Below are 13470 nucleotides of genomic sequence, written 5' to 3' on the forward strand. Positions count from 1 at the left end.
AAATCTCATGACTGTTTACCTATCACATGCACATAGATTTGCTCTTGAGATTTGATCTCAAATCTATGGTTTTATTTATGTTAATTTTTCTATGCAGGATACTATTTACTTCAATGTCCCCACTTCTCTTTTTTAATATAATTTTATTTATATATTTATTCATTACAATTTATTCACTTTGTATTCCTGCTGTAGCCCCATCCCTCATCTCCTCCCAGTCCCTGCACCCCCTTTCTTCTCCCCCATGCTCTTTCCCTAGTCCGCTGATAGGGGAGGACCTCCTTTCTTTCTCTCTGACCCTAGTCTATCAGGTCACACCAAGGCTCGCTGGATCATCTTCCTCCATGGATAGGTGATCAAGGAGCAGGCCATTGAGTTCACATCAGAGTCAGCCCCTGTACTCCTTTCCAGAGAACCCACTTGGAAACTGAAGCCCCAATGGGCTTCCTCTGAAGAGGGGATCTAGGCTCTTCCCATGCATGGCCTCTCTCTGAAACCATGGCTATCTAACTGTTTTATCTGGGGAAGCCTGTTGGTTCTCTCCTTCCACACTGTGGGTCCTGGGTATCAAACTCAGGTTGTTGGGCTTGGCAGCAATCACCTTTACCTTTTGAGATAGCTTATTGGACCTCATTTAGTCTTTGGTCATTTGGTGAAGTTCGCTGAAGGCCTTGTTTGCAGCTGCCCTTCATCATGTCAAGCTGTTTTCCTTTCTTCCTTTAGTGCTGAGTACTGTAGTTTAAGGGTGTGTTGAGGACTCCACATTAGCATAAAATATAACCTGCCACAGAGGGCCTCTGAAAGCCTCTGCCTTGCAGACTGTCAAAGCAGATGCTGAGCCTGATGGCCAACCGTCGGGCAGTGTGAATGGAATTTTATGTAAGAAGTGGGAAATAGTAAGAGCTGGAGATACCAGGAACTCCACAAGGAGAGCAACAGAACAAGAAAATTTGAACACAGGGAACTTCACAGAGACTCATACTCCAACCAAGGACTATTCATGGAGATAACCTAGAACCCTGACAATGCAGCCACTTCTGATGAGAACTGATAGACTAAGATCAGAAAGAAGGAGAGGAGGACCTCCACTATCAGTAGACTTGGGGAGGGGCATGCATGCAGAAAGGGGGGGAGGGGGGCTGGGAGGGGAGGAGGGAGGGGCACATGGGGGGATACAAAATGAATAAAGTGTAATTAATAAAAGTTAAATAAAAAATTAAAAATATATATAAATATGAAAGATAGAAGAAAGGTCCTATTAGGGAAATTTTTCTTTTTGTCTCTTTATCACTGTATAAAGAATTAAGGAAAAGGGATTTCTATAGCATTATTTCTAAACAAAAACAACTGATCCATCAATCAAACCATCCAGAAGCTAGAGTGATGTTTTAGTTGCTGAAAGCTCTGAATGAGGATGGGAGCTTGGTTGTCTACATATCCAGCAGCTCACAACCAACTGTATTGCCAGCTTTACCAGATCCAAATCCTTCCTCTGTCCTCTGAATACACTACACACATGTACATGCACTCACACACACACTCACACACATACATACATACATGCATGCATAAAATAGTAAAACAAATTGTTAAAAACTCATACATCAAATCTTTTAAGTGTTACTGGCACCATCAATGGGAAAAGGGCCTGAGTGTGGATCCCCAGTATACACATAAAAGGCAGAGCAGCATGCAAGTGTGAATCCAGAACTGTGCATAGGAACAGGTAGATCCTAAGGGCCTGCTTGTCACCTTATTCCAACCAAACCAGAACCTTCAAGATTCAGTGACAGACCCTGCCTGAGAAAAGTGCTGTAGAGAATTATAGAGGAAGATCACAGACCTCTGGTCTTCACAGGACCACACATGGGCAGGTACACCAGCACTTACATGTGCGCACACACACACACACACACACACACACACACTGTTTATGTTATAAAGACAGAACTGGAGAACCTCTGTGATGCAAAGTTCACTTTCTTTCTGTGTCCAAGCCATTTGCCATCTTCACAACTCTGAGGCACATGCTCCTTATTGCTCCTATTTTTTCCCTAACATTGGACCTAATTTAAATTTATAGAGAGATTTGCGTTTAAAAGAATCCTGGGATATACAGGCTTGAAACCACAACAGGTTACCTGGTGAGCTCTGGATTTCTTATAGGCTGTGAGGAAGTGCTGAAATTTTAAACTTTTTTTTCTTTTGCATCCAACATTCAGTTCAGTCCATAGTAAACAGTATAACAGTAAGCAGTGTAACAAATTGTAATATGGTGCTATCTGCTCAGTACTTTTGCAACCATGGTGAGTTCCATACTTACACAAAACCATTTTTTTTTGACTGTAGAATTTTGGCCCAGTGGGGATTATGAAAAAAGCTGTCTTCTTCTCTGAGGATGACGAGTGGAAGAGAATCCGAGCCTTGCTGTCTCCCACCTTCACCAGTGGAAAACTCAAAGAGGTGACTGAAAGGACTTATGATTGAAATCTTTGTGTGACCTGACTCTCCAAACCTAACTATGGATGCTTTTGTGCTTTGTGCTCAGATGTTCCCCATTATTGAACAGTATGGAGATATTTTGGTAAAATACTTGAGAGGAGAGGCAGAGAAAGGCAAGCCTGTCCCTATTAAAGAGTAAGTGGTGGTGCATCCAAGGTGGTTCTGGGAGGTTATCTGGGAGGATAACTTCATCAGAGAGTCTTTTTCCTTGTGTATCTCACATGGCCTAGCTGCATATACTCTACCTTTAGATACTATACATAGATTACATGTATGTGTATATTATATGTATCTAATATATATATTAGATAAATACACAGTTTGAAAAGAAGAATCATGATGGTCTGAAAGCCACAAGGGTAGATGGTGGGCAGGATGGGAAGGCACTTGGTCAATACTGAGGTGGCTTTGTTTCTCTTGTCCCAAAACTATGAACCATTTCAGGCTTCATGCTGCTTGTCTTAAATTCCCATGTCTCTGCCTCCTCAGAGTGTTTGGGGCCTACAACATGGATGTGGTCACCAGCACATCATTTGGAGTGAACGTTGATTCCCTCAACAACCCAAATGATCCTTTTGTGGAGAAAGCCAAGAATCTCTTAAGATTTGATTTTTTTGATCCATTGTTCTTGTCAGTAGGTATGTAGAAAGTTCTGTCTTTTGATCCATTAGTCTTGTCTGTGGCTGCATTTGTCACTTCTGCCTTTCTCTTTCACACTTCCCCAAAAACTAGCTTCTCTACTGGAATGTAGTTTAGTTGCCATGTAATTAGTTTTCTTAAAGGCACAGTTCAATGTTTTTAGTGCATTCAAAGACATGTAGCCCATTATGTTTGTTTTATAACTTTATTTTATCTTGAGACAGGGTCTTACTGTGTATCTCTAGCTGGCCTGGAAATTGCTGTGTAGACAAGACTGGCTTTGAACTCATAGTGATCCTCCTGCTTCTACCTCCTGAGGACTATAGTGTGCACCAGAATTCCTGGCTTTGTTTTAGAATCATTTTATTTATTCTTTGACTGTGTCATATAGGAATACAACATATCCTGATTAGACCCACCCATAACTCTTCCCTCCCACTTTCCTCAGACACACCAACATGCTTTCCTCCTTATTTCATGTCCCTTTCTGTGTTTTGGTAACCAAGTGCACTCAGTCACAGCCTGCTAGGATGGGACAGTATTATTGGCCTCATCTTATGCAGGTGTTCAGTCCATGAGTGGACCATGCCATGCCTGGGATATGGCACTGCAGATGCCCCATTGCTGGCTCTTTCTTTCCACACCTTCTTTCAGGATGTTCCTTGAGCCTTGAAGGGTGGGGTGTTGATACAGTTACTCCATTTGGGGGTGAGCACTCAGCAGTCACTGATTCTGTGTACTTTGATCACTTGGAAATCTGCATTGACTGAAGGACCACATGGCTCCTTGCCAATGAGGACTGTATAGTACATTGTTCTAGCTGTGTTGGCTCTTTTGACCATCATTCTTCACCTAGACCTAAGCCACATCGACCTAAGCAACACCTGTTCACTTTCTGTATATTTACATATCCTTGGCACTTCACGTCAATGGGATCATAGATTGTGGTCTCTGTGGCAGGCATCTTTTATATAGCACAATAGTAAATGAAACAAACATCACTACCTGCTGTACCCATGAGCAAAAAATGCTCTGTATCTATTGACAAACATGAAGTTAGTTTCACATGTTTGCCATGAATTTTATTGCTATTAACATATGCATAGAAGGATATAGTTACTTTTTTATGTTTCATGGTATATATTAAGAATCATCATTGCTTAGATAAAAGGTAACCCTATTTTTAAAATTTTTGTGTAGAAATATTTTATTCTTAAAGTTTTATTTATGTATTCATTTTACATTTTTATTATAGCCCCCATCTCTCCTTGCTGTCTCTGTCTTTTCACATAATCCTTCTTCTCATTCACCCACCTCCTTCTCCTTAGAAAGTAGCCATGTGGAGGCTGGGAATGAAGCCTGGGTTCTCTTCAAAAGTAGGCTAACTGCTGGGGCATGTCTCCAGCCAATGTACAGTGGCTATATATATATATATATATATATATATATAATATGTATATGTGTGTGTGTTTGTGTGTGTTTTGTGTGTGTGTTTATGTATATGTATCTTTATGTACATATATATGTGTGTGTGTGTATGTATGTATATTCTGGGTCCATTTAACATGTTGCTTGATTTAGGGCTTTAATGCTTTTCCTTGTTAATTACATTTCCATATACAGCTCATGTGTCCTTTTGCCTACATTCCATCCTTCCTCTCCACTTACTATCATCCTCTTGGTCTCCTTTTAAGTATTATATGATATCCACACTTACACCTGTTTACATATTTACGTTTATTCATTATAGTATAGAACTGGGAAATGAGAAACATTACGTGATTTTCTTTCTTTCTGTGTTGTGGTCACCTGTTTTTGAGCTTGTCTTTTCTTTCTTGAGATAGGATTTCTCTGTGTATCATCAGCTGTCCTTGTGTGTGTGTGTTTGTGTGTGTCTATACATGTTCACCTTGCTTGTGGTTGTGTCCTTCCACAGTGTAGGATCTAGGGATCAAGCTGAGATTTTCACACTTGTCTGCAGGATCCTTTATCTGTTGAACCATCTCAAAAGCCCCCATCTTTTCTCTCTGGTTATACAAGGACTACAGGAACAGAGTTCAATACAAGAGTCAGAGTTGCAGTTCTGGCTGCTGCAAAGCGCAGAAGAAGCAGTGTGAAAGTGACACAAAGTGAGCACAGTCACAGTATGAGAGCAAGATTAGGGGGATAACAGCTTCTGGCTGAGACACTGACTTATTTGGATTGTGTTTTGATTTCTCTAGATGAACCTTGCATGTCCATTAAAACTTATTTTTTTTTCTTTCCAGTACTCTTTCCATTCCTCACCCCAATATATGTGATGTTAAATATCTCCATGTTCTCAAAGGATTCCTTAGCATTTTTCAAAAAATTTTTGTACAAAATGAAGGAAACCCGCCTGGATTCAAACAAGAAGGTAAAAAGTGGTGGTCTCATGAGAGGTCCACGGTTTGAAAACATGTTGGGCTGTGAACATGTGAGTTGTGTATTTCCCTTCATCTGTCAGTAAAGATAGATAGAGGAGGCTCGAGTAGACAAAGACAGAGAATATTTATATTTTCTAGGGCAGGAGCAGTTCGAGTTTTAAATTTTTGATTGAGAATAAGCCAGGAATAGCAATTTGAATGAGAACTAGAGTGCCAGGCATAAGAATTGAAAAATTAAAAAAAATAGTCACAGTGCAAGACCTGCACAAGATCAAGACCATAAAACTCTAACATATATCAGAGAGGAGCTCTCCTAGTTCTGCCCCTTGCTGAGTGACTATTGGCAGTTAATAGCTGTGGATGGAGGCTGTGGGCACTGGAAGGATTCCCATGTAGCAGTGGATGTCCACAGCCCTGCACATATGGGCAGCACTAGTTGAACTCAGTGGGTTATTAAGGAAGGGAGAAATGTTACATAGGATATAGAAGGAATTGGATGGAAAAAAAGAATGGTGCACATGTGTGAAGTTCTCTAATAACAAATAAAAATGATTATTTTCCTGTCATTCAAAAGCATTTGCAAAGAATAAAATCCACTGTTTAAAACTGCATCTATTTGTAATTTATTGTAAAAGTAGTTGATATGGTGGCTGGATTGCTTCCTGGTTTAGTCACTTGTGAGTTTGGTCTTTGATGACTCAAGTGACACTAACTATGCTTGTGAGTGTAAGGGAGTCACATACTCAGAAAGGAGAGAATAAAGCTTCTGCACTCCTGATCCATCTCTTACCTCATCAGTTGACCTTCTACATTTGTAAATACTCTTTCTGCTTCCAGCACCAAGTGGATTTTCTCCAGCTGATAATGAATGCTCACAAGAATTCCAAAGACACAGAGTCTCACAAAGGTAACCAAGGACTACCTGGTCTATGCACAGGGAAGCTCTCAGGAAGTGGGCATGCTGCTCAGAAAATATGCAAGGAGGCTTCTGTAGATAGAGGAATATTTCTGTCAAGTTGCTGAAAGGCAGACATGGCTACCATCTTCATGAAATTTTTTGAAAGCGCACCAGCATAACTGTTCCAAACGTGAAGGGTAGTCACAATGGAAGACCTCAGATGCCTTTGTGTTATCCAGGAGACTATAGGTGTTGTTTCTGTCTTTTCCCACACACTGACTTGAAACTCTGCCTAGACATCTGAGTCTAAACATCCAGACAGGAGGCATGTACCCAAACAATGCTGATGCATTCTGGGAACCCCTAGTATGAATGTGTTCTATACCTTAATCTATGGTAGATATTGACTTTTCCTTTGCCTGATGAATAAGTAGCTTCCAAGGAAAGCCTCTTTGTACAAACACGCTGCTTCTCTCCATTCTTTGACACACTTAAAAACTACCTATATATTTTTTTATCTTTTTTGTGTGGTGTATGTATGTGTGTTCACGAGTAGGTGCACATGTGCAAAACCCAAGTAGTGTATGCAGAAAACAGAGAAGGCACCAAACATCTCTCCTAATCTCTCTTTGCTTTATTTCCTCTTATTAAACCTAGATCTAAGCTGGCAGCCAGCAGGTCCCAATGATACACAGCATTGGGGTGACAGTGGTGTACTGCCACACCTGGGTTTTCACATGGGGACAGAATATTCAAACTCATGTCCTCAAGCTTGTGTAACAAGTGCTCTTACCTACTGAGCGATCTCTGTAATTTTCCATCTATGTTTCTTTTCAAATTTAAAACTATCATTACTTTCATGGTGGCAAAATGACACTTGTTATATATATATATATATATATATATATATATATATATACATATATATATACTTTTATATATATATGTATATATATATATATATATATATATATATATACTTTTCAAAGTCACTGTTTCTTTTTTTGTATAAATTCTTTCCAGTTTGTCCACTTGAAACCCTTTCATGTGATCAGCTAATGTTAACTTCTTTTGTACTTCATCTTTTTTTAGAAACAGAGTTTTACATGGCCCTGTTTGAAGGAGAGGTTGACCTCAAGTTCATAATATGCCTGAGAATGCATGACCTTTAAGCATGTTCTGGGGAATGACTCCACAGCAGTCCATCTACTGAGCTATATATCCTCAACCCTTCTGGTTCATTTTGATTTCTAAAATAGATATTCATTTAAAAAAAGAACAGGCTTATAGTCCCATTTCAATATAGAAGCAAGGGCTTATACTATTTTGGAAAAAGAATTTACCAACAACAGAATCAGAGAATTCATGTCAGTAGGTTTACAACTACCTGTAAATCTAACTCTATGGTCTCCAATGCCATCTTCTGGCCTACATGGACACTTGTACACATGTGTGTGCACACACATAAATATTCGTAAAAAAAAAATCTTAAGATCAAGAAGAGGACTGGAGATCAGTTTTCTGTTCCTACCTCTGACAGCGCACAACCTTCTATAACTCCTTCTCTAAGGGATCAGATGGCCTTTTCGCACTTCCGTGGGCATACCCCTGACACCTATGTGGCATCCATCTTTCTACATAAACACACACAAAGATACACACAAATGAAATAAAATTAAATCATAAAAATAAGAAATCCCTTTTTTAAATTAAATTTTTATTTTTTATATTAATTATAGTTTATTCACTATGTATCCCAGTTGTAACTCCTCCCTCATTCCCTCACAATTCTACCTTTCCCCCCTCATCTCCTCCCATGCCCCTCTCCAATTCTACTGATAGGGGAGGACCTCCTCTCCTTCCATCTGACCCTAGTCTATAAGGTCTCATCAGGACTGGCTACATTGTCCTCCTCTGTGGCCTGACAAGGAGGCTCCCACCTCAGGAGGGAGTGTTCAAAGAGTCTATCACTGAGTTCATGTTGGAGAATGTCCCTGTTCCCCTTACTAGAGTACCCACTTGGATACTGAGCTGCCATAGGCTACATCTGACCAGGGGTTCTAGGTTATATCCATGAATGGTTCTTGATTGGATTATAAGTCTCAGAAATGACCCGTGTGCCCTGATATTTTGGTTCTATGGTTCTCCTGGTTGAAATCCTGTCCTCTCCAGGTCTTACCATCCCCCCCTTCTTTCATACGATTCCCTGCTCTCTGCCCAAAGTTTGGTTATGAGTCTCAGAAATCCCATATCTCGAAGTTGCCCAATGGTGACCATGAGTAACATAGCACACACCTTGGGACAACCTGGCTGAAGTGATCTCCCTCATCTCTGGATGTGTCACTCGGATGTCATAATGATAACAGGTTCAGGGTGACCAAACAGCTTCTCCATATTTCTCTCTAAGAAAACCAAAGCCTCATTAGGTTTTCCTCATTCCATCTGTGATAGTCCATATTGACATGACTTACATGAGATATCTTTTTTTTTTTTACCTCTAGCCCTGTCTGACATGGAGATCATGGCACAGTCAATTATCTTTATTTTTGCTGGCTATGATACCACCAGCACTACACTTTCCTTCATCTTGCATTCACTGGCCACTCACCCTGATATACAGAAGAAACTGCAGGAGGAGATCGACAGCGTTCTGCCCAACAAGGTGACTGGTTGGTGCTTGGAGTAGGAAGGGAAAGAGGAAAGATCATCAAAAACAGCTTCTCATCACATTCAATTCTGTGTGTGTGTGTGTGTGTGTGTGTGTGTGTGTGTGTGTATTTGTCTAAATTATTCTCCAACATATATTTTTGAGACAGGCTCGCTCACTAAACCTGCAGTTTGTTGATTGGCTAGGGTATCTGGACAATGAACACCAATGATCCTCTGTCCCCCAACTGCTAATACTGTAGATATCTGCCACTGCATCTGTCTTTATGAATGATGTGTGTCTGAACCCAGGTCCCCAGGCTTGTGTAGCCGACATTTCACTACTTGAGACATCCTCCCAGCCTCACGTGATAGTTATACAAACTGCTGTGTAAGGGGCTGGGGAGGTGGCACAATGGTTAAGAGCACTGGCTGCTCTTACAGAGGTTCTATCCATATTTGAGTCCCAGTGCCCACATGGCAGCTGTCAACTCTGTTGAAGCTTATTCATGGGGCATCTGATGCCCTGTTTTGCTTCTGTGGGCAATTATCCCACGTGAGGTACAACACATATGTAGCAAAACATGTACACACACCTCTGAAAGGCTCTATCTTGCAAGGTATTGAGACAGATGTTGAGACTCATAGCCAATGTTTGGGCAGAGTGCAGGGAATCTTATGATAGAAGTGGGGGAGGACAGGAGCTCCACAAGGACAGTGACAGATCCTAAAAGTCTGGGCACAGAGGTCTTTTCTGAAACTGATACTCCAGCCAAGGACCACTCATGGATATGGCCTGGAACGCCTGCACAGAGGTGGCTTATGGCAGTTCAGTATCCAAGTGGTCTCCATAGTAATGGGGACATGGACTGTCTCTGACATGAACTGATTGGCCTGCTCTTTGATGACCTCTTCCCTGAGGGGGGAACAGCCTTAGCAGGCCATGGACTTACAGGCCTGATGAGACCTGATAGACTAGGATCAAAGGGAAGGGAAGGAGGACCTCCCTTTTCAGTAGACTGGGAGAGGGACATGGGCAGGGAAGAGGGAGGGTGGGATTGGGAAGGGAGGAAGGAGGGAGGTACAAGGGGAATACAAAGTGAATAAACTGTAATTAATAAAAATGATTAAAACATACAAACAAACAAAACAAGTTTTAAAACCATTTAAAATGTGTCGTGCTAATGAAGATGCTCCAAGATGCTGTGCTTCACTACAGAGAACTCACCAGTACAAAGCAGATGGAGTTGAAAGTTTTCGAAAATCTTAGCACAAATCTTTTTCTTTCTTCTCAGGCATCTCCCAGCTATGATAGTGTGATGGAGATGGAGTACCTGGACATGGTGTTGAATGAAACCCTCAGATTATACCCAATTGCTAATAGACTTGAGAGGGTCTGTAAAAAAGATGTTGAAATCGATGGTGTGTTTATTCCCAAAGGGTCGATAGTGATGATACCATCTTATGCTCTTCAACATGACCCACAGCACTGGCCAGAGCCTGAGAAATTCTACCCTGAAAGGTACCAAAATCCCAAGAGCGAAAACCAAACCTGAATTATGTTGGTCTGTTCATGCTATGGTGTCTCTTGTAGAAAGATGGTCTAATTATGATTTTTGTATCCATCTTCATTCTGTTACGAGAGTGGCAGAGAAAGGGAAGAAAGAGAGGAGAGGGGGCATGAGTTGGGAAGACAATATGACAACTTAAATACAGAATGTTTTTTCTTCATTCTTTAAGTAGTAAATGAGCAACTTAAGTGTGAGGCAGGAACCCACTTTATTTTCAGTCTAAATGTTATGTGCTTTTCAGACTTGGAACATGCCATTATATTGAATGAATTTTTATTCTTTAGAGGAGTATTTCCCTTTTTAAATTTTCTCTCTCTTTCATATTTTTTGAGAATTGTGTGAATGTATAATGTATTTTGCTCATTTTCACATCACATTATCTTGCCACTTCTCTCTCCGACTCATGTTGAATCCCTGTTTGTCCTCAACAATTCTCCTGCTTTTATGTCTTTTAGTTTTTTTTGTGACTATAAGTTTAATTAGGGTTTCTTGAATAAATATAAGTATAGCCGTTGTTTACTGGAGAATGGGCTACTCACCAGTGGCTACACTATTGAAGATACGCTTCTTCCTCCTCTAGCATCTATTAATTGGCAGTAGCTTCTTAGGGAGGTGGAGTCTCATGAACTACCTTTCTCATGTGGAGTGTTGAGAGTCTTGTGTAGTTACATGTTTGTTCATGCGTGCAATGCCATGCCATGTTCAGAAGATAGTATTTCACAACATCCATTTCATATCATGGCTCTCAAGTTCTTGCTGCCCCATTTCTGTGATGTTTCCTGAGGCTTGGAGGAGGTTGAGCACCCCACCATCACTTATTCTCAGCACTTTGACCAGTCATGAAATTCTAGGTTAACTGACTCCCACTGCAAACTGACCAAGGCTGAGATAAACCCTATTTTTTTGTCTAAACATAAATATTTAGAAGGCAGTCTGATACCATATATGCTTAGCAAAGCAATAGTAGTAAGCTCTCCTATAGTACGTGTGACCCCACTAGCCAGATTTACAATACCAGACATTAATTTCCTCTTGAAAATGGATTGCCACTATAATCAGAAAATGGTTCTTACATCTAGCCATATCACCATGATTACACTAGTGAAACATAATGATTCATTTATTTCAAATAGCATTTGTCTCATCTCAATCATATGGGGACCCTGACAAGGCAAGGGGAATGGAAAAGACCTTTAGTGTACAATCCTCTAGGCCAAATACCTATAAGAAGAACTTCAACGAATCTAACCCAAACTATCTGTATGCTGCTGGATAGATGTTGAAAGGCAATTTCACATAGGTAGTCCTTATGATTTTATTCTTCATTAACTTGTCACCTACTGCTGTGTCTCCAGGTTTAGCAAGGAGAACAAGGGCAGCATTGATTCTTATCTATACCTGCCCTTTGGATATGGACCCAGAAACTGCATTGGCATAAGGTTTGCACTCATGAATATGAAACTTGCTCTCACTAAAGTCCTTCAGAACTTTTCCTTCCAGCCTTGTAAGGAAACACAGGTGAGAGAGAAAATTATCTGTATGAATGAAGTTTTACAGGAGACATTTTTCAAACTGAGGTTTTATGTATAAAAATGAATATTTTTGTTTGGGGTTTAAAATTTTTTTCTGGCCAAATGAGCTATTTCTCTTCAAGAATTAGTTAAGAGGCCTTTTATTCTATACCTGTATATAATGCAGCTGTAGCATTATGAAGACTCAGTGCAGACAAATGTAACCAAATTATATGCATTTTATTGAACTTCTAATCATGTCCATTTGAAATCGGGTATGTTATGTGTCACCAGGAGTTGCAATGGTCACATTTTCAGTGTTTGTTGAGTGGTTAACTCTTTTTCTAGATCTCACAGAAGTCCTATTCTCACAGTCCTCTCAACCACTGACTGATCATAAGAATCAATGAGGATATTTAAAACTCATATATGGATTCTATAGATGTTCCTCAGTTGGCAGAACTACAAGAACTAGAAGTGGTATTGTTTACCTCTAATCTCTGAACTAGAGGCTAGAGGATCAGAAATTCAAAGAATCCTAGACCACTTAGTTAATATGAAGCCAGCATGGGCCATGTGACACGCAGTCTAAAAAATTAAAACAGAAACTCATGATGCCTGGTCATACAACATTTCACCCAGAGTGTGGCTTTAAAAGCTCATCTCTGATTTCCCATGTTATGCCAAGTTGAGAATCAATATGTCAAAATACAATTTCTGGGGCTAATGAGATGGCTCAGTGGTAAAGAGCATTTGCTATTCTTGCAAAGAACCTGAGGTCAGTTTCCAGCACCCATGTGGTAGCTAAAAACTAATTGTCACCCCAGTTCCTAGGGTTCTGATGCCCTACTCTGGCATCATTTGAAAGTGCACATGTGTGTTAGTTATACATGCAAATGTGCAGGTAAACACTCATACACACAAAATATTAACCTATAAAAAGTTGCTGGTTATGATGATTCCATCCTAACTAGATGATTTTGCATCATTTCCTAGGAGCTCTGCTCCAGAAGACAGGTTTTTCCAGAAATAATTTATTTTTTCTCTTTATTCTTCTCTCATACTTCAAATTCTTAGTCACTTCCCAAATTAATCTTCTGTTCCATTTCCAAACCTCATTTAATTTATGCTCTACCTTTGTATTCTACACGCTGTTATCATCACCTATGGTATTATTTTGTCATTAAAAAGTCCATTTTAGTTAAATTTATTTTCTCTCTATTGAAGGATCTCCCCTCTCATTTATATATCACCTCATATTATTCCTTCCACAAACTCCAAGTTGTTCTTTGAAGAGA

The 13470-nt window shown here is 40.1% G+C and overlaps 1 protein-coding gene across 1 annotated transcript in view; it reads left to right on the forward strand.

The window, feature by feature from the left end:
* The window catches only part of LOC132651152 (cytochrome P450 3A1-like), a 31190-nt gene that overhangs the window by 10800 nt on the left and 6920 nt on the right, over positions 1 to 13470 (forward strand). The window contains exons 5-12 of the mRNA XM_060376427.1: positions 2350 to 2463; positions 2549 to 2637; positions 2992 to 3140; positions 5409 to 5536; positions 6384 to 6453; positions 8946 to 9106; positions 10386 to 10612; positions 12017 to 12179. Of these exons, the coding sequence (XP_060232410.1) occupies positions 2350 to 2463; positions 2549 to 2637; positions 2992 to 3140; positions 5409 to 5536; positions 6384 to 6453; positions 8946 to 9106; positions 10386 to 10612; positions 12017 to 12179 (1101 nt within the window). The remainder of the gene's footprint in view (positions 1 to 2349; positions 2464 to 2548; positions 2638 to 2991; positions 3141 to 5408; positions 5537 to 6383; positions 6454 to 8945; positions 9107 to 10385; positions 10613 to 12016; positions 12180 to 13470) is intronic.

Source organism: Meriones unguiculatus (genome assembly GCF_030254825.1).
Source record: "Meriones unguiculatus strain TT.TT164.6M chromosome 13 unlocalized genomic scaffold, Bangor_MerUng_6.1 Chr13_unordered_Scaffold_40, whole genome shotgun sequence".
Lineage (NCBI taxonomy): Eukaryota > Metazoa > Chordata > Mammalia > Rodentia > Muridae > Meriones > Meriones unguiculatus.